Consider the following 24,818-nt stretch of genomic DNA (forward strand, 5'->3'; position numbering starts at 1 on the left):
AAGCCTAAAATAAATGGTACTAAAAGTTTAATTCCTAATGTGGATGGGGTATAAAGGTGGACATGGAAACTGAATAGCTGATGTCAGCCAGAGGTGACAAATGTAAATTTGTTGTAGGCAAAAGTATCTTACTTTATTTAATGGAATTGGCTTTAAAAGAATGTCATACCTCCACCCTCCTGGGGGTTGCCAAAACCATTTTTTACATTCCTATTGATTTTGCTAACAGATGGTCAGCAAAAAATAAGACTGAAGGATAACTTCCTTTTCTTTCCCACCCCTAACCTGTCCATTGCCAGCTCACTTGAAGGAATACACAAACTTCTAAGAGAAACAATAAAAAACACCCCAAGGATAACTTGTACTACAAGTTTTGAAATTCTAATTAGCATATGTGATAAGTTTTGTTTGGACAATAACAGGTTGATCAGTTTTCACCATGGTTCTCAGCAATTAGGACAATGTTGCAGCATTTGCAACATCAAAAGATATTTTCATTTACCAAAATAAGTTTGACAACACTGCTATTCAAACACTGTCATATAAAACATATGTAAAGACTGAACGTTGGTCCTAACCTACTCAAAAGTTTGTTTGTTTTTTTAAGGTAAGTCATCTTAACCTAAAAGTGGTGGTGGTTTTTTGTGTCTAAAATTCTATAGACAGAACTGCTATAACTGAAAGATTTAAGAAAAAATGCTCAGCTTTTTCTTTCCAGTTTTAGTTGGGGCAGTTGACTGACTGTATGCAAGATGCTGTCAATCTTATTCTTTCCCTTTTCACTACCAGTTTTCCTTTTGCTCGTATGGCAGGAAAATGGGAGGAAAAAATAGACAAAATAGCATCCTGTAATGGCAATATCATGGAAACTGTCAACTTTCAAGGGCATCTGTAATTGATTTACAGAATGAACCTGTTTCAAGCTGATTATCAGCAGATCAGAGAGAATACATACTAACCCACACATTGTATGGCTCCTAATTTCCAATACCTGGTCTAGGAACAAATGGAGTAGAACGTGTTCATACTAAATTTAGGCCTGCAGGGAGGTATGATGAGAATTCTAGATGTTAATTGCATTGCAATTAACCAATTATCATTCCACTCTCAGTAAAGTTGCTCTTGGAAATATTCCAAACTTTTCATCTTCAAGCACCTCATATGCAAAAAATAGCAAAGAGTTACAGCGTGAAAACAGATTCCAAGCATGTTCCTCTCTCCTTGACACCCTGCACATCAACCTTGTGCTACTAAGAAGGCACCTTCCTCCTCCCCCTAAGCAAATAGTGCACAAAGGGAGAATTAGAATTGTAAAGCCTTTCTCGTCCAGAGATGATCCTGGCCTGGCCAACAGGGGTGTGCTGCCTCAGACTCCCGCCCAGCAAACGAGGAAGCAGCAGTGATGGATGAAGCGAGGGCTGCGCGGCGGAACCCCGAGCGCACACAGCGGGGCCCGGAGCGCGCAGCACCCAGGAACTGCCCGCCTGCTCGCTTCCCTGAATTTAGGCTGGAGGCGTTGCCGGGGCTCAGACTAGCATGTGTGCCGCTTCCGGTGCATGAGGAAAGCCGGGGGCCCGCGCTAACAATAGGGCAGAGGCGGGTAACCCGGCGCTAGGGAAGTACAAGGGCCGGCGGGAGAGCTAGCAACCGGGCGGGACACACGAGGCAGGGAGCGGGCCGCCAAGGAGCGCGGGATGCTGGGGAGCGGCCCCCGGGGGCAGGACCGAGTGCGGGGCAGCCCCAGTCCCTCTCGGCGGCGGCGAGGGGGACCCGGGCTCAAGGTGACATCTTGGGTGGCAAGAGGAGGAGGCGGCGGCGCCGCCGCGCCAGGCCGCCCTTCCGCCCCCCAGGTGAGCCCGGCGCCGTTCCTCACCTGGCACCTGCAGACGATGTCCGCGTCCTGCGCCAGCAGATCCACCAGCTTGCCCTTGCCCTCGTCGCCCCACTGGGCCCCCAGCACCACGGTCACCTTGTTGCCGGGCGACCGCGGGGCGCACTCGCCGTTGGGGACGTGGGGAGCAGAGGCGCCATTCTCAGACATGGTTGCCGCCGCCGGAGGCTCCTTTCCTGCTCCCCGGGCAGGGTACACATGAGGCGGCACAGGAACGCGCTCAACGCCGCCTCCTCCCCTGACCCCGCCTCCTCCACGCCGAGAAATACCGCAACTGCGGCCGCCGCATCCACTGGCGACCCCTGACTCCCCCTCCTTGCCCGGCGTGGAGCCCCGCCCTCTTATCTGCGTAGACTCCTCACGGCAGGAACTACACTTCCCGGCATGCAGCACGACCGTTCCCCGCAGTGCGCCGCACGGAATTTGCGCGATGCTTGATGGGACGAGTAGTCCCTGTGGGCCGCACCTGTGAAAGCGGCAGAACAAGCCTTGTTGCTGCCTGGGGCTGAACCAGAAGGCGGGACCCTGTGTGCTAGAGGGGACGCGGCTTCCAGAGGCCGTATTGGCGAACCGGGAAGGAGGTGCCAGGCCGTTTCTGTTGAGCCCCGCTGCGGGTCCTGTGTCACGTGATCGTATGGGCGGCGGTTTATTGGGGCCGTTATTAGGCAGGCCCATGGCGCGAGCTCCGGAACTGCTATGGGGCGCTCGAGGCCTGGTGCTGCTGTTGTGGCTGTGTGGATGCTGCGGCATATGGAGGTGGGAGGCAGGAAAATGGATGGGAACAGAATGAGATGTGAGACCGGAGAGGGCTGCACCTGTCAGGGTCCCCAGCTCGTCGTCGTGTCCCCACCCCCCAATCTGAGTGGGGGAGGAGCCATGGGGTGACAGCTGCCCACAGGCCCTGGCCCCAGCCACGCAGCCCACGGGGTGACAGCTGCCAACGCGTGCTGACCCATGCCAAGCAGCTGAGACAGGCATAGTGTAGCACTCTACTCTCCTACACTATGAGCTAGGGGTGTGATTTCCTCTGCTCGCATACACATGCACTTGCTGTCATCAAGCAAAGAGCTGTCTGATCACATGGTCTTGGCTTCTTGTTGTCTGCTGCTTCTAGAGGTCTCTGGGCTCTGTCTTGCAAAGATCCTTAGGGTCTATAAAAGTCACTGGAAATAGGAAAGTCTAGCTGCCTCTACTAAGGACCATGAATAAGGATACGATTCTGTCATGGATTCTGGGACTTTGCAGGATGTCCGTGACTTCTTCTGGGGCAGGGCTGGAGCAGCTCTCAGTCCCAGGGCTGCTGGAGCAGCAGCCACTGGAACAACTGACTGGTAGCCAGCCACAGAGCAGCGGCCGCTGCAACAGCTGGCTGGTGATCAGCCCCAAGGCTTCCAGAACAGTGGCCCCAAGAATAGCTGGCCAGCAGCCAGCCCCAGGGCTACCAGAATAGCTGGCAGTCGGCCTGCCGCCAGAGCAGTGGTCCCCAGCCCACAGAAGTAGCAGCCAGAGCTGGGTCAGCCTCTCTGAAGCTGGAGCAGCAGTGGTCATCCCCTGTCTCAAGAGCAGCAGTGGGACTGGAGCAGCTGCAAGCCCGGCAGCGCTCTGTGTCCCTTCCCCCTCCCCACCTCCCCGAGTATTTTTAGTAAAAGTTAGGGACAAGTCATGGGCTTCTGTGAACTTTTGTTTATTGCTTGCGACATGTTCCTGACTTTTACTACAAATACCTAGGACAGAATCTTAACTTTAACCAAGGAGATTTTATATATATATATATATATATATATCCTTGGTTAAAGTTAAGCTTATATATATATAAAGGGGAAATGAAATGAATAGCCAAAGTAGGAAGCCTGATTATGTTTTCTCAAAAAAGATTAAACACATTTTGCATTAAAGACAGCTGAAAATACAGAAATACTTTCCTTAAATCAGTTTTCCATATAAGCAACTGCTGCCGTTGATACAGGGATGCTGTGTGATTGTGAATAACAGGTGAGGTGATCCATGTAATCACAGATAGGAGGGGAAGGAATCCATAAGACACACTGTTGTCCACAGTATGAAAAAGTTTTAGGACCCCTCTACTTAGGCCTGGTCTACACTACACAGGTTGACACATAAGGCAGCTTACATTGACCTAATTATATTAGTGGCTACATGGTAGCCGTGTCCCACTGATGTAAGTGCCCTACTACACTGATATAATAACTCCACCTCCGTGAGAGGTATATGGCTTATGTCGGTATAGTTAGGCTGGTGCAGTGTCTATATAGACACTGCATTACTTAGATCGGCTGTTAGCTCTTTTGTCAATTTCACAGCTGTGAAATTGACAAGAAAGCCTGGCAGCTAGAGCCCACCTGCCCACTGTCACACCCGAAGGCCCCCTCCCTCAGGGAGTCCCCTGGGAAGGCAGATCAGCATTGTATATTGCTAACGCTGTTGCAAGCATCGCAAAGCATTTTGGGGAGGGTCAAAGGTGTGTGAGTGGGGAGTGAAAGTTTCCTTTGCAGGTACGAGAGGCTTGGGCAGGGGGGAGAAAAAGAAGAGAGCAAAGAACGGGTTAACTCAACATTTTAGCTAGCTCAGTCGGAAGGTAAGACGCTGGCCCTAGCCACCCAAGGACACTGCTCACAGCCAAGACTGGGCTGACAGCCGAGAAAGATGGGGGCTTGAATTTGCCTGAGCAGCCGTGAGAAAGAAAACTCCAACTGTACAGACCTGCAAGACAGCAAGGCCAGTGAAGAAGAAAACAAAGTCCAGGGCTACGGAGATTGAAAACACAAACGAGACGACAAGCGGAGGGGCCGAACCTTGCATCCTGGGAGCCGGGATGTTTTGGAAAAGCTAAAGAAACCACAGAAAGCGGGTTTGTACTGACACAGAGGGCACCAGTAGCAGAAGTCCCCGAACGGAGCACCCCTCCCTCCCCCGAGGAGCCAGAACTTAAAACCCTCCTGAGAGCTGGAGCAATTTGGAGAGCAACAGTAGACCTGGACGGCCTGGGCCCAGGACAGCACTCTCATCCATCCTTTCCCCCCCATCCCCTTCTTCTGACGTTACACCCAGGCCTGGCCAGTCTTGGGTAGTGTGTGTGTGAGTATGAAAGTTGGTTAGGGCTTGGGGCGCTAGCTCTTTCTTTCTTCCCCCAAGTGACGTGGGAGTGTTCCCAGCACTCTCTGCTGTTATTTTATTAATAAAGCTTTAAAATTTAGATGCTTGATGGGTTCCGTCATCTCCTCCCCAAAAGATCCCGTGGCTTCACCCTGATCACCTGATGCCTCGGGCAGATTGGTAACAGAAATCTGTCACACCACCCCTCCCCTGGAGAGCTGGGCGGCTGAACCCCACTCCTGGCTGGGATTGGGGCGAGAATGGACCCCGCTCCCGGCTGGGAGCTGCAGGCAGCTAGACTCCACTACCAACTGGGAGCCAGGGAGAGAAACCCAGCGGCTGGACCCTGCTCTCAGCTGAGAGCTGGGGCCAGAAGCCCAGGCCCCCAGCTCTCACCACTCCCCCACTCAGCCCCCAGCTGGAAGCTGGGGCAACAAGCCCAGGCGGCTGGACCCCACTCCCAGCTATAGGGCAACAAGCCCAGGCGGCAGATCCTGTTCCCAGCTGGGAACAGGGAGGTGAGAAGCCCCGGGTGGCTTTCCCGCTCCTGACTGGGAACATTGGCTGTCTTGTCAATTTCACAACTCTCTATTGGAGTCAAATTGAGAAGGCTGCCTGGCTCCTGGCAGGGTGGGGCTGAGAAGCTGGGGTAGCTGGCCCCCACACCCTGGGGGCAAGAAGCCTGGGGCAGCTTCTCTCCCCCTCCCTCCCCCCGCCACTCCTGGCGGGGAAAGGGGAGGCAAGAAGCCCCGGGCAGCTTCCCTCCACTCCCTGTAGGGAACAAGGTGGCGAGGCAGGGTGCAGCCCACCGGGAGCCAGTGGGGCAGCCCGGCTCCTGGCAGGGAACTGCCAGTGGAGCTGAGACACCTGGTTCTCAGTTCCCCATCCTGCCCCTCTTAGGTCAGTGGAAGCGCGCCTGATGAGGACGTGCACCACCAACCCAAGGAGCATAGTGGTAGGCCTGTCATTACATATATTGGAGACCACCCAGAAACCTACAGAGCTGCAGGAAGTTTCCAGATGGTTTAATAGGTGGCAGTTTCCCTCTGAGTCTACTGAACCAATGCCCAGCATTGTGTTAGGCTGCACTGTTCTGCTGTAGGTGCCAACTTTTATGTTAAATGTAAAGCTGAAATTCTAATGGTTATTCACGATTTTATGGCACTTTTAACAATGTAGGGCTGTCATCCCTGATTAGATGTCTTGGCCTAAGTCTAATCTGGGTACTTACTACGCTTACATAAATTTCCACTGCAGTTTCACTTGACTACTATATTCTTCACTTCCTGTCCTAAACAGTTGTATAGTGTTGCTATATGCTGTTAAACAGCTGACAGAATACACCTAAGAAGTGGTAACGTACCATTGGAGTGTGAGTAATTTGTCATATACAAATATAGTGCCAAATTTGGCCCTCATTTACACCAGTGTAAATCCGGAGTAAGTTTACTGACTTTGAATTTGATCCATGGTTTGTAGACTGTAATCTTATGCTTTCACACAGCTATTCCCTGGCTTCCTGAAATAGCTTTGGGACCTCCAGAATATTGTCATAACATGATATTGCTTTGTGATGTAATTCTAATGCTGCTCTCTAAGGGGGTCATAGAGTCTCACTGCTTTACTATTTTTATTTGGAGAACAAATTAATTTTGACATTCATACCTTAGTGCATTTTCTTTGCAGGTATAAAACTAATGTAGAAAACTATGCTCTCCTCACTACCAGAACCACTGTAAGTGTTGTTTAATAATGATCAGAACGAATCAGTCTTGATTTGTAACACACTGCTTCTAGCTTTTATTTGTGTATATTAGGGACTGACAATGTTTTGGGTCTGATTTCAAACACTCTTTATTTTGTAATGTCTTCATATTGCAAAGTATAGGAAAATTTGCTGTATATAGGAAAAATTTTGTGTAAGGATGTTTCAGGACCAATTCAATGAGGCCTACATGTTACTTCACAGATCCATGGAAAGCAGACAAACCACTGCTTACACCAAGTTCTGGATCCAAGGACCAGGTTTTATTTGCATAGGCACAGAGTGCTACACCCAGTGATCAAATGAGATTGTAGCAGGCCAGTGAACTGGCTATATCACAAGGGGAAAGGCAGAGATTCTAGGTTCTGACATGATCTTTTATACACACTATTACACATTATCTTTATCAACACCGCCTTCTATTCATCTGCTGTCTCAAATTTTTCCTTCCCTATTAGGTAATATTTATTGCTGTACATCATGTTCTGAATTATACAATAAGTTTCATAACACATTGTTCCCCTTTTTAGCAATAATAAAACTATCATACTACTTGACAGGGATTTAGCTTGTTTTCTCTAGACTCCCCAAAAACTTAATAACAGGATGTTCAGATCTTAATATTTTTTGTCAGGAACCTTTGTTCTCACTTTTGCATCTCTAAAAGGTTATACAGAGGTTATAAAAACCACACTTGAGTAAAGTAACTCCTCACTTAAAGTCATCCTGCTTAACGTTGTTTCGTTGTTATGTTGCTGATCAATTAGGGAACATACTCATATAAAGTTGTGCAATGCTCCACCCTTGCATTGTTTGGCTGCCTGCTTTCTCCACAGCTGGCAGCCTCCCTACGCCTCCCCCACCACCCCACCCCAGCGCCTCCCACCCGCTGGCAGACGCCGTGGATCAGCGCCTTCTGCCTCCTCCCCCTGCCTCCTGCCCACGGCAATCTGCTGGCTTGCGGCATTCAGGAGGGAGAGGGGAGGAGCAAGGACTTGGCACGCAGGCTCCCCCTCCCTCCTGAATGCAGGAATTAGCTGGGTTGCGGTGTTTAGAAGGGAGGGGAGGGAGGAGCCAGGATGCAGCATGCGAAGTAAAGGGGGAGGAGGTGGGAGGTGAGAAGAGGCAGGTCAAAGGTGGTGGCTTGGGGGAAGGGGTGGAGTGGGCAGGCTGAGGGTTGAGCCCCCCCATCCCGGATGCTTGCAGAGTAGGGGAAGCTGCCCTGGAACCTAATCCCCCCTATTTACATTAATTCTTATAGAGAAATTGGATTCGCTTAACATCGTTTCACTTAAAGTCGCATTTTTCAGGAACATAACTACAATGTTAAGTGAGGAGTTAGTGTATGCAGGCCTACAAAACCTATACATATATTGTTTATACCTCGACTTATACATTCCTAATCAATTATCCACTAAATAAGCATTGGGTCTTTACCAGGTTATATAGAGTAAGCTCACCTAACCAATGCTTTACTCCCTTACATTTTCTCACATGGGTTTAATTAACCATACCATTCAATCATATGGATATGAAATATGCTAAATCTTGACAAAAGTTCAAAAAATACAGTTGCTGATACCCATTGTAAAGAACAAGCACTTTTTTGTAGTTTCGAGAAAGCCTGAGTGCAAAACAGTTCAGAGATTTCCATTTGCGCTTGTTTATTTTGTTTTATTATTTATTTTCACTTTTAAGTGAGAGAAATAAGAAAAATATATGTTACATAATAAGTGTAATAGTACTTATGTCTTTCTAATATACAGGAGAGGTGTATGATTAAACTCTTAGTTTAGGTCGTATTGTCTTTTCAAGTTTAACAAAATTATTGGTGGGAGATGTATAGCCAAAACTGTCATATCTATTTCAATTTTTAATTTGGACACACTAAAGCTTTACATGCAAATATACTTTCTTAGGAGATGAGAGGCAACTCTCATATAGGAAGTTAGTAGATAATCAGTGATTACAAGTGGAGGGAGAGGAGCGTGTTCATCCCATTCCATTTAAATGTACTGGAGAGATATTTAGAATAGTCACATCTATAGGCCAAAGTATGTATTTCTGGCAGTGAGGTAAGGACATCTCAAACCAGCATGATTATACACCTCTACCCCAATACAACGCTGTCCTCGGGAGCCAAAAAATCTTATAGGTTATAGGTGAAACCGCGTTATAGGTGAAACCGCGTTATATCGAACTTGCTTTGATCCGCCGGAGCACTCAGCCCTGCCTCCCCGGAGTGCTGTTTTACCACGTTATATCCGAATTCGTGTTATATCAGGTCGCGTTATATCAGGGTAGAGGTGTATATCTGTTTAAATTAACCAGTAAGTATGTGTCTGATCAGTACATCAATTCAACTTTAACTTGTTTAGAGTTCAATACTGCCCCTGTTGACGCCAATGGAAGTTTTGCTAGTGATTTCAGTGAGAACAGGGTCAATCCCATAATCAGAAAGGAAAGTTAAGGATAAAAGTGGGAATAAAAGAAAAATGCTGTAACACAGTGGTTCTCAAATTGTGGCCTATAGAGCAATTGCCAGTCATCTACAGAGCTGACTGGTTATATGGTACTGGCTCTTCCTCCTCATTAACTGCTGCTACATTGCATTAAAAGACAGCTGAAACAGATTTAATATTTTTCTAATGTTGCATTTCCATGTTAGCAATTTATGAGTTTTCCACAGCTTGCACCAGTTCAGTATCGCAATATATGAATAAATGGTGCAGTTCTCAAAATCATTTGCAGTCAGCTTTAGTAACTGAATTAGAACCATTTTCTTGGTAAAAAATTCCCATTGTTGCTACCACCAGTGATTGTGAACACACTTGTGCACACACCATTGTATACGTCAACAGTTTAAAAAGCAAATGAAGTTGAAAGGGTTAGTAATTATCTGTGCTACTAGGAGGGAAATTCAGATTTTATTAAACTGCCATTCCTAGTCTTTTGTTTCTGTGACACCAGGCATGGGAGTTCAGTGGAGTAAAATTATGCATTGAGGGGAGGGAATGCCTTGTCTATTGACAACAGTTTCTCTGGCCCATTGCAGAGCCCCATCTAAAGAGCTCAAACGCAGTTTTGAGTGTGCTTTTGTTGCGTGATGATGGCCTTGGCAGTAGTGAACTGTTCCCATGGGGGAAAACAGAAATCTTTACCAATGTAATGGACTAAAGAATAAAGAGCAAGATAAAAACTAGTTTACACTCACTGGCCCTGCTCACTGTGGGTGTCACAAAGATTGCAACAAGATTTCCTGCCCTGCTAACAGGGACCTCAGAAAGGGTAGTTGTAATTCAAAACCTTATTTGCTAGTTTTATAGAAGACCTCCCATTTTATTTTTGTAGTGTGCTTTATATAATTCAGTCTGTTTTTTTTTTCCCATTGAAATTATTGACAAAACTTCTTTTGACTGCAGTGGGAGAAGATTGGGTTTAATGCCATAATAATTACAATTTTAAGTTTGACGTTGTCCCTAGGTATTTTTAATATTTAAAGAGTTTAATCATTTCTGTGTAATAATTAAAAACCTGGTAAAAGAACATTCTGGTTTTAAAACCACTATACAGTTAAATATAATGCAACAGATTATATATTTGTATGTGCTACCCTAATTCTTTGTTTAGATATATTTAGAGTATGAAGGACCTTCATTTGTGGAATGGGACATTTCTACGTTATGTACTGTTACAAATAAAAGGTAAGGATTGCAAAAGTGAATAATAACAGCACAATGGTAACTCACATTGACTTTATTGGGAGCAGAGTTAGGTCAATTCTGAATACTTTTGAAAATTCCACCCAAAGTTTGAGAAGATCATGTTTGTATACACATTCAAGTAAGATGGGCTTCTGTTAAGCCTGGCCACGTGCATTCATTTAGAGATCTGTTGGAAAACAAAATGTTGTTTTTATTTCCCTTAAGAATTATGAAGTACAGATCCTTTGTTTCAGAATAGGAGTTGTGGGTTGAGATTTGCGGAGGAGACAGAGAAGCTGGTTCTGAGGTTTCTATACAATTTATATTGTAAGTTAAATATTTATCAGTGTAATGAAACACAGAATTAGGCATGGACATATACAATATAAAGTAGTTCTAAGTATACTATTTCTCCTAAACTTCCTTGCCTATGTACGTGTGAGGAAACCTTAAGCCAAAAAGATTGATAAATACTTAACATGTATATCTAAATTAAGAATTGCACAACATTTTATATTCTTGGGGGTTTTTTTTGTTTGTTTGTTTTATTTGGTCCAGTGCATTTATATGAACAATGCTGTAGAAATAATATCTGTTTATATCCCAGAGATGTAAGGAGTCTATCACTGTAAAACATAAGTGCCGAATTGTATTCTATGTGTTATTTTTAAATAGAAACATGTCTGATTCCTTACATTTGGAGCAGCTAGGGTCTTCAGGAGGAGGACCCTATTTTAGACATTAGACTGCACAAAGGTTTCTAGATACATACTGTAAAGTGAGTGGGATTGACAAGACACACTCTTTTTTGTCTAGGTATTCTTATTTGATAATTTAATGGCCAAGATACCTAATGCATTTGTGAGCTCCAGATTAGACCCAGCTACACTAGGAGTAGGAAACCCAAAATACCATTTTTTTTTTAAAAAGCATCTCTGCCCCTAAATGACTGTTTAGCCAGAGTATGGTACAACCTTTAAAAATATTTCAAATTAAGAGAGGGATGTATTACAGCTCTTATCTGCATAGCACTGAGATCCAACACTATCTACAGTGTGGAGGGAGTACATAAAAGTTACACTAATGCAGTTACACTAAAGCCACTAATGTGGCTGAAATTTTTGATAAGCAAAAGTCAGGTAAAAAGTTTGCAAAAAGAACAGGAGTACTTGTGGCACCTTAGAGACTAACAAATTTATTAGAGCATAAGCTTTCGTGGACTACAGCCCACTTCTTTGTGGTTTCCAATGCAGCTTTAATTTGTCTATCTTGCTGTGTGTGTTTATATGTGTTATGTCTTTGAAATTATTGTACTGGTAAGCTTATTTGAATGTACAATCAGATATCACATATTTAAATAAACACATTTAAATGATTGTACATTGAGGCATATACATCTGTGTGTTAATGTGAATGTATTATCGTTAGATTGCAAATTCAAATCCAGATGCAAAGTGCAGTTGTTACCCCCAAAATCCAGACTTAAGACACTCCCACAATGGTTTGCCTATTTCAGTAACTCAATTGTCAGTTGTTTGTTTTGGTAGGTGAAAGGAGATGGCCCACCATAGAGGAATTGCCAGGGTTTTACTAGGGGTTACCCTGTGACCTTCAGGAAACCCCCCAGAACAGACTCACTTTGTTTACCATTAGGAAGTCATGGATATAGCCTTCTGCTCAAAGGATCGACACTCGGGCAGTAGTCTTTGGAAACAAAAATTTTCTTTATTTAATGTACCAATATTCCTGAAACAATAAATCTTTTAAAAGAACCAAAGCATATATCAAGAAACAAACATAAATTCTATTAGCACAAGTATGCACATTCAAGTACTCAGTACTGCAATGTCATACAGTTTGAAATGCTCCAAGTGGTTACATTCTACATGTGGTGATCAATCACATGCAGGATGCTGACAGCAATTCTAATTAAAACACTAAACTTTTATACAAAGTAATAGGGTTACCATATCTCATAAATAAAAAAAGAGTACCCTCCAAGGGCCCAGGCCCCGCCCATTTCCCCACCCCTAGCCCCGCCCCAACTCCGCCCCTTCCCAACCTTACTCCGCCCCCTCCTCCCTCCCACTCCCAGCCAGGGGGAAAGGGCTGCCCCAGTGCTACCGGCTTCAGGGTTTGCCGGGCAGCCCCCAGACCCTGCGCCCCCAGCCAGCGCTTCCCCAGCGCAGCTGGAGCCCGGGAGGGGAAGCGCCCAGCCGGGGGCGCAGGGTCTGGAGGCTGCCCGGCAAACCGTGAAGCCGGTAGCGCTCGGGCTTTAGGCAGCCCCGTGCCTCCAGACCCTGCGCCCCCAGCCGGGCACTTACCCGCCCGGGCTCCGGCGGCGCAGGGTCCGGAGGCACGGGGGCTGCCCGAAGCCGGTAGCGCTCGGGCAGCCCGGCTCTTAAACAGAGCCGAAGAGGAGCAGAGCCTCCAGCCGCGGCGGCTCTGCGTAACTTACACTGTGTAAGTTACACAGAGCCGAAGAGGAGCAGAGCCGCCGCGGCTGGAGGCTCTGCTCCTCTTCGGCTCTGTGTAACTTACACAGTGTAAGTTACAGTTACGCAGAGCCGCCGCGGCTGGAGGCTCTGCTCCTTTTCGGCTCTGTTTAAGAGCCGGGCTGCCCGAGCGCTACCGGCTTCGGGCAGCCCCCGTGCCTCCGGACCCTGCGCCGCCGGAGCCCGGGCGGGGAAGTGCCCGGCTGGGGGCGCAGGGTCTGGAGGCACGGGGCTGCCCGAAGCTGGTAGCGCTCGGGCAGCCCAGCTCTTAAACAGAGCCGAAGAGTCGGGGAGGAGCAGAGCCGCCATTTTCCCGGACATGTTCGGCTTTTTGGCAATTCCCCCGGACGGGGGTTTGACTGCCGAAAAGCCGGACATGTCCGGGGAAAAAGAGGACGTATGGTAACCCTACATAGTAACATATATCCAACTTTAGTATCTCAAACACACTCATATGTCCTAGCTCCTTATACCATAGTTCTCATGCTTAGTAAGAGGAGGCCCTGAGATATAAACCTTGGTATCAGAGGCCCAGTATGAGGCCTGAACTAAAGTAATGGTCAAGACTTGGCTAACATAAAGCAAAGTTAAGCTGTGAGCCAGAGGCAGGCCCTGCTCACAGAAGCTGGCAAGGAAAGGGCTGATCCTGCAAAAAGAGACATACCTAACAGATACTGGACACCAGATATCAGAATATACACTATACTGGAACATTCCACAGATAACATGGAACAGGCCGACCCATCCCAATGACAGGGGCAAAAGGGTAAAATGATGGATAGAGTTGTTTTGATCGAACCAACATGTACAAGGTGAGAGGCGGCACCTTACTACGTAGAGGGGTTGTACCTTGCTGCGTAGAGGGGTTGCACCTCAATACGTCATGAGTGATGTGTAACTTGTTTGTACCTGTGTATAAGAATGTATCCCTGGGGTGGTGTCTTTGTCCGGCCACGGGGGCAGTGGAAAGTCCGCCACTGAGCCGGGTCCTTGCCAAGAGGCACTTTCTCATAGTATGCCCAATAGACTAAGTAATCTACAGGGAACTGCAGTTGTGTCCAAGATCGCAATAAACCTAGTCTACGTGACTTTGCATCTTACTAGACTCTGTGGTTATTGGGGGTTCTCTTCGGGTCTGCTGTGTCAGCTATTTGCGCAAAGCTGGGGCAGCACACAGAGGGAACAGACGCACGCGGCCGAGTGATATCAACATAGGAGAAAGCAGAGCACCACACCGATAGCATCTGACAACACTTTCTACAGTCTTCTTTTCCCTCTGATCTGTCAAAAGGTCCTTCTGTTCAGTCTCAGTGCCAAGCTGCTGCTGCTGTTCTGCTCTGGCTGCTGCTGCCGCGCCTCTGCCACCTCTCTTTTGCTACTGCCGCTGCTGCTTGCGGTGATTTCTTGATCCATCACAACAATCTAGCCTTCTTCCCTCTTCAGTGATTTTGCTCTCTTCCTGCTTCTTCTGACTTCTCCTGCTGACAACCTCTTCCTTCCACTCACTCACACACATCAATAGCACCACCACCATGCTTGTCAGCTCTCCGCTTTATATATGATTTTTGGCCTACTTTGGTTATTTCCTCAATCCTTATCATTAGCATACCTCTCCTCCAATCATTTTTAAGTCCTCTTTGATTGCTCCATTCTTATTAGCCAATTACAGACACTAAACCTATCTGTCAATTAAAGCTGGACCTGATTGAAAACCTGCACCTGACATGACTGACCCCTCCCTTTAGGTTTTGGAGTAATCTTTATCTAACCTCAACCTGCCTGCTTGCTATAGGCCGAATTACCCCAAGACTGCCATTTTAATTTTTGTGCTCTGATTACCTGCAACTACCATTTTATTATTCCTGGTCCTAACTGCTTAAAACTGTCTTTATTAGTTATTAAATTCTTATAACTATAAACAATTATTATTTTCTTAGGTTTCAGAGTAGCAGCCGTGTTAGTCTGTATCCGCAAAAAGAACAGGAGTACTTGTGGCACCTTAGAGACTAACAAATTTATTAGAGCATAAGCTTTCGCGGGCTACAGCCCACTTCTTCGGATGCATATAGAATGGAACATATATTGAGGAGATATATATAATACATCTATGTGCATCTTAATATTAGGATGCACTGTCACACTCCAATTTTTACCTAATTTTAGATAATTTAATTTTGATATTTCCTTCACTTCAGCTAGTGGTGGCAGGGCAATGTTCTTAATGCTGTATTCTGTACACAGAATAGAGCAGCTGAAAGATCTCTCATACCACAGTGTGTCTTACACAGGTGTTGAGATATGAAATAGGTAGACAGCTATTTTAAATGCAGTATCTTTTATAAGGGTGTAGCACACTGTGGACTTGTCTGCATATAGTTTTTATACCACTTTAAATATATCAGTTTGAAACTAATATAGTTGAAACAGTAAGACCCCATAATGTGGACACAGTTATATTGGCATAAAGGTGCTTTATATTGTGATGTACAGTTTAGGGTATGTCTACACTACAAATGCTACAATGGTGCAGCTGCAGCAGTAGCGTAGACACTTACTACAATGATGGAAGGGGTTTTTCCTTCACTGTAGTAAATCCACCTCTCCAAGAAGCAGTAGTTAGGTTGACAGAAGAATTCTTCCATCTATTGGTATCTACATGGGGCTTAGTTCGGCTTAATTATGTTGCACAGGGCATGACATTTTTCACAGCCCTGAGCAAGGCAGCTAGGTCAACCTAAATTTTAGGTGTAGACCAGGCTTTTGTCTCATAAATGTAAGGGAATACACTATACTGGTATAAGGCACCTATACACTGGTATAACTGGGTTCACACTAGGGATTGTACTCATTTAGCTATTATGGTATAAAAAATACCAGCTCTAGCTGAAATAGTGACATGGGTACAAAGACTGTGTGTAGATTAGGTCTAAGCTGCAAAGCTGAGTACATTGATTCTTCTTCGAGTGCTTGCTCATATCCATTCCATTAGGTGTGTGCGCGCCGCGTGCACGATCGTCGGAAGATTTTTACCCTAGCAACACCGGCGGGTCGGCTGTGGAGCCCCCTAGAGTGGCGCCTTCATGGCGCTGAATATATACCCCAGCCGACCCGGCGCCCCCTCAGTTCCTTCTTACCGCCCCTGACGGTCGTTGGAACTGTGGAGAGCTGCTTAGCTGTTCTCCACTCTCCCTAGCTTAGTTCGTTATTCGCAGTTATAGTTATAGTTATAGTCCTAGTGTTTATAGTTAAATAGTTCAATAGTTTTAAAAGTTGTTATAATAGTCAGGGGATTAAGGGGGTCGTCTCCCCCTTTCTCCCCTGGCCGCGGGGCCGGGCTCATGCCCAACGCTCCCGGCTTCAAGCTGTGCGCCTCCTGCGCTAAGCCTATGCCCACGAGCGACCCGCACGACTCCTGTCTGAAGTGCCTGGGAGAGTCCCATCAAACAGATAAGTGCAAGATCTGTAAGGCCTTCAGACCAAGGACCAAGAAGGAGCGGGACTTTCGGCTCCGGCAACTCCTGATGGAGGCGGCACTTAGTCCGGACGCTCCATCTACAAGTCAGGCCCCGGCACCTAGCGCCTCGGTGCGCAGTGCCCCGGCGGCACCGGCCATGACGACCACGCGAGTGGCGTCAGATGAGCCTTCCCGGCACCGGACCTCGTCGGCACCGCAAGCACAGCAAGTGCCTCGGCGCCGGTCATTATCCCCAGGGCATAAGAAAGCCCATAAGACGGGGACCTCTGTGCCGAAGACGCTGGCTCCCCCAGTGCCGGGGGTAGAGCCGCGTACGCCGGTGGAGCACCGGAAACAGGTGCCTCCAGCACCGTCGACTCCGGCGCCGAGGCCGTTGAGTCCGGTGCAGACGGCGTCTCCACCGAGGCCGGCGGTGATACAGTGCCTCCCGTCGACGCCAGAGACCTTCGCGGCGGCGAGAGACTTAATAGCTCTCACGGAGCCGGCACCGCCTCAACCACCGGCACCGACGGCACCGTTGCCTCGCCCGATCCAGTCGAGGGGGAAACCTGCCTTGATGCGCCCTCCATCGCAAGGGCTGGAACCTCGGCACCGATCCAGGTCCCGAAGCAGGTCCCCAGGCCGCTCGCAGTCCCGGCACCGAATATCACCTCGGCACCGGTCGTACTCGCGGCCAAGATCTTCTTCTTCGCGGCACCGCTCTACGTCTCGGCACCGCTATGATCGTCGGCACCGATCAACGTCGAGACGTAGTTCTCGGCACCGCTACGGTCGACGCTCGACGTCGAGAGGCCGCTCCCGGTACCGGGCATACTCCAGGTCCTCGTCGAGGTCCAGATCCGACTCCCGGCACCGACGAGGTCATCGGCACCGGTCCCGGTCCCGGCACCGATCGCCGGCACCGCGTGGAGATCGATCATCTCCAGACTGGCACCGTGCGGCACCGCAGCCCACGGGAATCGTCTCGACGCTCTCGGCACCGCCATGGCCATCGAGATCGGTGTCTCGCTCCTCGGAGGACCTCTCGAGATCGGCATACCCCCCTCAGGGGCAAGCCGAGGAACAGGACTTGGGCCATTGGCAGAACATAACAGAGGACCATTCTCATGGCCCATCTCACTGGTCGTTTTGGACCCCGTGGGCGTACCATCAGGCGCAAGGGGCTCCAGTTGCTTCGACCTCTCGCTCCGGTCACTCTGTTAGAAGGGCCCCGGAGTCCACCATCTCTCGGCCTCCGCCAGGGGGCATGGAGGCTTCCGTGTCCGCACCACCTGACGCCCTGGACTCAAGCGCAGGTGATGCTCCGGCCCAGGAGCAGGGAGACCAGGACCCTCCCTTGGATCCTGTTCCACCGGAGGCATCTTCCTCTTCCTCTCCGGATGAGGCAGTGGCGGGCACATCGTGCACAGGTCCACCTCCAATAGATCTTCGGGCTCACCAAGATCTTCTGCGTCGGATGGCCCGTAATATGGACCTGCAGGCGGAGGAGATAGTGGAGGTGCACGACCCCATCGTGAATATCCTCGGAGCGGATGCCCCATCGAGGGTGGCGTTACCCCTGATCCGCACGATACAAGCCAATGTATCTACGATATGGCAGACTCCTGCCTCTATCCCACCCACAGCGAGAGGGGTGGAAAGGAAATACTTTGTCCCGTCTAAAGACTACGGGTACTTGTATACCCACCCCCAGCCGTGTTCACTGGTGGTGGCATCAGTGAACGCAAGGGAGCGCCACGGTCAGCAGGCCGCAGCGCCCAAATCGAAGGAGGCTAAGCACCTCGATTTATTCGGCCGTAAAGTTTACTCGGCCGGAGGGCTGCAACTTAGAGCGGCTAATCAACAGGCGCTCTTGAGCCGCTATAGCTTTAACTCCTGGAACTCTATGGGGAAGTTCAAGGAGTTGGTTCCCCAAGAGTCCAGGGAGGAGTTTGGAGCCCTGGTGGAGGAGGGTAAGAAGGTGGCTCGGTCCTCCTTACAGGCCTCCTTAGACATAGCGGACTCTGCTGCGAGAACCCTGGCCTCAGGTATCGCTATGCGGAGGATCTCCTGGCTCCAGGTTTCGGGTCTGCCTCAGGAACTGCAGCAAACCCTGCAGGATCTGCCCTTTGAAGGACAAGGGTTGTTTTCAGAAAAGACGGACTCTCGCCTGCAGAGCCTCAAGGACTCCAGGACGATCATGCGTTCCTTGGGGATGCATGTTGTGGGCCCTCAGCGCAGGCCATTTAGACCGCAGCCTCAGCGCTTCTACCCCCCCCCGCCTCGTCAGAGACAGGACTCGACCCGGAGGCGAGGACGAGGTGGTAGAAGAAGGTGGACCGGCCCTCAACCTGGTCAGAACCAGGGGCCACCTAGACCACCTTCAGGCCCCAGGCAGAACTTTTGAAGGTGCGGTCGAGGACGGCGCCCCAGTCATCCCACAGGATCCAGCCCCATCCTTTCGGGATCGCCTTTCCCATTTCCACCATGCCTGGTCCCTTATAACCTCGGACCGTTGGGTCCTTCGCACGGTGGACAGGGGATATGCTATCCAGTTTTCCTCAATTCCCCCCTCCTCCCCCCCTTCCCCGTCCCTCTTCAGGGACCCTTCTCACGAGCAACTTCTTACACAGGAAGTTTCCATGCTCCTTGCTATGGGGGTCATAGAGGAGGTTCCAGTGGAGTTAAGGGGCAGGGGATTCTATTCCCGTTACTTCCTCATTCCCAAGTCCAAAGGAGGTCTGCGACCCATCTTGGACTTGCGCGGACTCAACAAATTCGTAGTAAAGTTGAAGTCCCGCATGGTCTCTTTGGGGACCATTATCCCTTCCCTCGATCCTGGAGACTGGTTCGCCGCCCTCGACATGAAAGATGCATACTTTCACATAGCAATTTACCCGCCTCACAGACGCTTCCTACGGTTCGTGGTAAGCAAGGTGCACTACCAATTTGCAGTCCTTCCCTTCGGCCTATCCTCGGCCCCAAGGGTGTTCACGAAATGTATGGCTGTCGTGGCAGCGTACCTTCGTCGGCAAGGGATACAGGTGTTCCCGTACCTAGACGACTGGCTGGTACGCGGTCGCACCGAAGAACAAGTTCGAGATCACGTCCACATAATAGTGCACACATTCAACAAGTTGGGTATCCCACTCAACAAGGACAAATCCACTCTAGAACCTACCCAGAGAATAGAATTCATCGGCGCGGTTCTAGACTCCAGACGTGCACAAGCCATCCTGCCAGACAATCGCTTTTGCACCATCACGAGCCTCATTCAAGGACTCAAGGCCTTCCCTACTACCACGGTGAGGTCGTGCCTTACCCTGCTGGGTCACATGGCTTCCTGCACGTACGTAACCAGGCATGCCAGACTTTGGCTTCGCCCACTCCAGACCTGGGTGTCATCAATATACCGCCCACATCGGGACAGCCTGAACATGGTGGTCACGGTCCCAAACTCGGTCCTGACCTCCCTCACATGGTGGCTAGACCACAAGGTGGTTTGCGAGGGGATGCCGTTTCACGCCCCACAACCCTCTCTGCACCTGGTCACAGACGCTTCATCCCTGGGTTAGGGCGCCCATCTCAGCGAACACCATACCCAGGGCCTGTGGACTGCACCCCAGATAGCCCTGCACATCAATGTTCGGGAACTGATGGCGGTGCGCCTGGCGTGCCAGGCATTTCTCAACCTCCTACGTGGCCGCTGTGTGTTAGTTCTCATCGACAACACCACGGCCATGTTTTACATCAACAAGCAAGGAGGAGCACGTTCGTCAATTCTATGCCAAGAGGCCATTCGCCTGTGGAGCTTCTGCATCACCCACTCAATCCATCTCACGGCATCGTTCCTCCCTGGAGTCCAGAACACTCTGGCGGACCGACTCAGCAGGTCCTTTCAAACACACGAGTGGTCTATCCGTCCGGACATCATACATTCCGTTTTCCAGAAGTGGGGGTTTCCCCAGATAGACCTGTTTGCATCTCAAGACAACAGGAAGTGCCACGTGTTCTGCTCCCTGCAAGGTCGAGCTCCGGGCTCCCTCTCGGATGCGTTTCTCCTTCCCTGGAAGGACCACCTGTTTTATGCCTTCCCTCCGTTTCCTCTGGTCCACAAGGTACTGCTCAAATTGCGCAGAGACCAGGCACAGGTGATTCTGATCGCCCCAGCGTGGCCGAGACAACATTGGTACACCACGCTGTTGGAACTCTCGGTTCGGACACCGATCCCGCTTCCATTGTGCCCGGATCTCATCTCTCAGGACCACGGTCGCCTGCGTCATCCCGACCTGCAATCACTCCACCTCACGGCGTGGCTGCTCCATGGTTCACCCAGGCAGAGCAGCAGTGCTCGCACTCTGTCCAACAGATTCTGCTGAGCAGTAGGAAGCCCTCAACACGGACCACATACTTGGCCAAGTGGAAGCGGTTCTCCTGTTGGTGCGAACAACGAGCCACGTCCCCGTTACAGGCACCTATCCCTCTCATTTTGGAATATCTCCTCTCCCTAAAACAGCAAGGGTTGGCGATATCTTCAATTAGAGTTCACCTGGCCGCTATATCGGCCTTTCACCCAGGGGAACTCGCGTCCTCGGTATTTTCTAACCCGATGGTCGTTAGATTCCTCAAGGGCTTAGACCGGATGTACCCACAACAACGTCAGCCCGTTCCGACGTGGGACCTCAACCTGGTTCTCTCCAAGCTCACAGGTCCTCCATTCGAGCCACTGGCCACCTGTTCACTTTTGTACCTATCCTGGAAGACAGCCTTCCTCGTAGCCATCACCTCAGCAAGGCGCGTTTCTGAACTCAGGGCGCTTACATCCGAGCCCCCTTACACAGTTTTCCATAAGGATAAAGTGCAGCTCCGCCCACATCCTGCCTTTCTCCCTAAGGTGGTTTCTCCATTTCATATCAACCAGGATATATTTCTCCCGGTCTTTCATCCTAAACCACATGCTACTCGCCAGGATCAACGTTTGCATTCTCTGGACGTACGCAGGGCCCTGGCCTTCTATATTGACCGCACAAGGCACTTTAGAAAGACGACGCAACTCTTCGTTGCAGTGGCCGACCGAATGAAAGGCTCACCGGTCTCATCACAACGCCTATCCTCCTGGATTACGTCTTGCATCCGGACTTGCTACGACCTGGCAGGTGTCTCAGTACCACACCTCACCGCTCACTCCACGAGGGCCCAAGCTTCCTCGACGGCTTTCCTGGCGCAAGTTCCGATCCAGGACATTTGTAGAGCTGCGGTTTGGTCGTCAGTCCACACGTTTACAGAACACTATGCACTAGTGCAGCAGTCCAGGGACGATGCTGCCTTCGGATCAGCAGTTTTGCACACAGCAATGTCTCACTCCGACCCCACCACCTAAGTTGGGCTTGGGAGTCACCTAATGGAATGGATATGAGCAAGCACTCGAAGAAGAAAAGACGGTTACTCACCGTTGTAACTGTTGTTCTTCGAGATGTGTTGCTCATATCCATTCCAAACCCGCCCCCCGTCCCCACTGTCGGAGTAGCCGGCAAGAAGGAACTGAGGGGGCGCCGGGTCGGCTGGGGTATATATTCAGCGCCATGAAGGCGCCACTCTAGGGGGCTCCACAGCCGACCCGCCGGTGTTGCTAGGGTAAAAATCTTCCGACGATCGTGCACGCGGCGCGCACACACCTAATGGAATGGACATGAGCAACACATCTCGAAGAACAACAGTTACAACGGTGAGTAACCGTCTTTTTTGAACTGAACGGGCAATCTAATGATATTATATTAAAAAAATGGTTGGGGAATAAGGAAGAGGAAGGTTTGCTCAGTTTGAAAGATGAAGGTTGGGGAGAAATTAGATCCTAAGTAAAAGTTAAGACTGAGTGGACCAGTCAGAAGTACATATGTGTAGTGTTAATTAATATTAAATACCTGACTGTTTGTTTTTTTTTAATTACTGTAGTTCACCTACAGCAACACTGAATTGTCCAGTTCCTGGAATTCACAAGATTAGACCAATAGTTGGCAATGAGGTAAGCTGTCAATAATAATTATAAGAAATTCATAGTGCACTGTGATCAGGTCTGTGTGTTCTTAGTGATTTTGCAGTATTTGCCACAGAGTCCACTTCAGTGGATCAGAAACTAAATGTGAGTCAACAGTGTAATACTGTTGCAAAAAATGTTAATGATCCTGGGACATATTAGCAGGAGTGTTGTAAGAAAGACACTAGAAGCAGGGCCGGCTCCAGGCACCAGCGAAGGAAGCAGGTGCCTGGGGCGGCCAATAGAAAGGGACGGCAGTCCGTCCGTTGTTGGGGCGGCAGGTCTGGGGCGGCGGCAGCGGCACTTCGGCAGCAGCTCAATCGGTCCACTTCAGTTTTTGGCGGCAATTCGGCGGCGGGTCCTTCACTCCCTGTCTTTCTCTTCGGCGGCTCTTAAGCGGTAGCTCAATCGTCTTTTTTTTTTTTTTCTTTTCTTTTCTTTTTGCCCCTTGGGTTAGCAAAAAAGCTGAAGCCGGCCCTAACTAGAAGTAATTCTTCCATTCTACTCAGCACTGATCAGGCCTCAACTGAAGTACTGTGTCCAGTACTGGGCAGCGCACTTCAGGAGAGATGTGGACAAAGTGGAGACAGTCCAGAGGAGAGCAACAAAAATTATTAAAGGTCGAGAGAACATGATCTATTGGGAAAGATTGAAAAAAAATGGGTTTGTTTAGAGAAGAAAATACTGACGGGGGACATGGTAACAGTCTTCAAGTATGTAAAAGGTTGTTATAAAGAGGAGGGTGATAAATTGTTCTCTTTATCCACTGAGGACAAAACAGGACGTATTAGGGTCAAATTGCAGCAAAGGAGATTTAGGTTAGACATTAGGATAAATTTCCTAACTGTAAAAGTAGTTAAGCACTGGAACAAATCACCTAGGGAGACTGTGGAATCTCCATTGTTGGAGGTTTTTATTTACATCTTTGGCAAACACCTGTCAGGGATGGTTTAGATAACACTTAGTCCTGACTCAGTGCAGGTGACTGGACTAGATGATTTATCAAGGTCTCTTCCAGTCCCACATTTCTGATTCTATGATTAGCTTTATAATATTGCTCCAGAATCAAATCTTTCTACCCCTAATGGTTGTGAAAGAAACCTTCCAAATGTCAACTGAGTGTAACCAATGCAGTGATGTGTTCCTGAGTCTGCTAACAGACTGAATCAATAGCTCAGAGATGTCTGAACAGCCCCCATTCATCATATTGAGGTGTGTGATGAGGTATACAAACACCACACTGGCCAAGGTTAATAGGATGATGTGGGCTCAAACAGCTCCACCCCCTTCTCCTGCAGAGCTTTCAGTCTTGGAGGGGGGCACTTAAACAAAGGAGAGAGCTCATTTGTGAATGGACTTGAAAGGAGAATAGACTGGCAGCTCCCTTGTTGTGTGAGAAGCCTGAGTAGAGCCAGGAGCTGACTAAAGACTGTGATCTGCTAGGACCTCCCTGTGGGAGTGTCAAGGCTCCTTCCCCACTCTGAACTTTAGGGTACAAATGTGGGGGCCTGCATGAAACTTCTAAGCTTAACTACCAGCTTAGATCTGGTCTGCTGCCACCACTCCCAAAGTGCTAATTCCCTTCCCTGGGTAGCCTTGAGAGACTCTTCACCAATTCCCTGGTGAATACAGATCCAAACCCCTTGGATCTTAAAACAAGGAGAAATTAACCATTGGTGTCTCTGGCCAGGAGGGATTATAGCATGGTACACAGGAGGGCTGTTACCCTTCCCTTTATAGTTATGACAGGGAGATTAGGCCTGTCACTGACTATTAGTTTAGGTTTTTTACCATGAACCTGTGGGTGGCTGGGTGGGTGTTAAGACGAGCCGCTGCAGGTGGGGTCCTCCTGAAAAGAAGGAGGCTAAAAACTGACCCCAGCAGCACTGAAGATTCTTTTGGTTTGTGTTTATGTTGAACTTTGACTTGGAGGTTCCACTTCCCTGGAAGGGATTGAACAATGTCAGTGACCTGGCCAGCATCTAAGCCACATCCATAACTCCCTTAATGCAAATTTCATTATCAACATTATCATTATCATTACCTATTTTATTAAAGGGGGACATGATAGAAGTCTATAAAATCATGAATGGTGTGGAGAAAGTGAATAAGGAAGTGTTATTTACTCCTTCACATAACGCAAGAACTAGCGGTCACCCAACTAAATTAATAGGCAAAACAAACATAAGGAAGTACTTTTTCACACAATATACAGTCAACCTGTGGAACTCGTTGCCAGGGGATGTGGTGAAGTCAAAAGTAGGGCTGTCAAGTGATTAAAAAAATAATCGCAATTAATCACGTGATTAAAAAAAATCATGCTGTTAAACAATAATAGAATACTATTTATATAAATATTTT

The 24,818-nt window shown here is 48.7% G+C and overlaps 2 protein-coding genes across 2 annotated transcripts in view; one reads left to right on the forward strand and one right to left on the reverse strand.

Annotated features, from left to right (window-relative positions):
- The window catches only part of ADSS2 (adenylosuccinate synthase 2), a 60,898-nt gene extending 58,164 nt beyond the window's left edge, over positions 1 to 2,734 (reverse strand). The window contains exon 1 of the mRNA XM_065589161.1: positions 1,874 to 2,734. Coding sequence (XP_065445233.1) covers positions 1,874 to 2,641 — 768 coding nt within the window. The 5' untranslated portion in view covers positions 2,642 to 2,734. The remainder of the gene's footprint in view (positions 1 to 1,873) is intronic.
- Positions 2,735 to 3,092: 358 nt separating this feature from the next.
- The window catches only part of CATSPERE (catsper channel auxiliary subunit epsilon), an 89,923-nt gene continuing 68,197 nt past the window's right edge, over positions 3,093 to 24,818 (forward strand). Inside the window, exons 1-5 of the mRNA XM_065589979.1 lie at positions 3,093 to 3,139; positions 3,824 to 3,883; positions 6,692 to 6,740; positions 10,401 to 10,474; positions 22,376 to 22,445. Of these exons, the coding sequence (XP_065446051.1) occupies positions 3,093 to 3,139; positions 3,824 to 3,883; positions 6,692 to 6,740; positions 10,401 to 10,474; positions 22,376 to 22,445 (300 nt within the window). The remainder of the gene's footprint in view (positions 3,140 to 3,823; positions 3,884 to 6,691; positions 6,741 to 10,400; positions 10,475 to 22,375; positions 22,446 to 24,818) is intronic.

The sequence above is a fragment of the Chrysemys picta genome, chromosome 3 (genome assembly GCF_011386835.1).
Source record: "Chrysemys picta bellii isolate R12L10 chromosome 3, ASM1138683v2, whole genome shotgun sequence".
Classification (NCBI taxonomy): domain Eukaryota; kingdom Metazoa; phylum Chordata; order Testudines; family Emydidae; genus Chrysemys; species Chrysemys picta.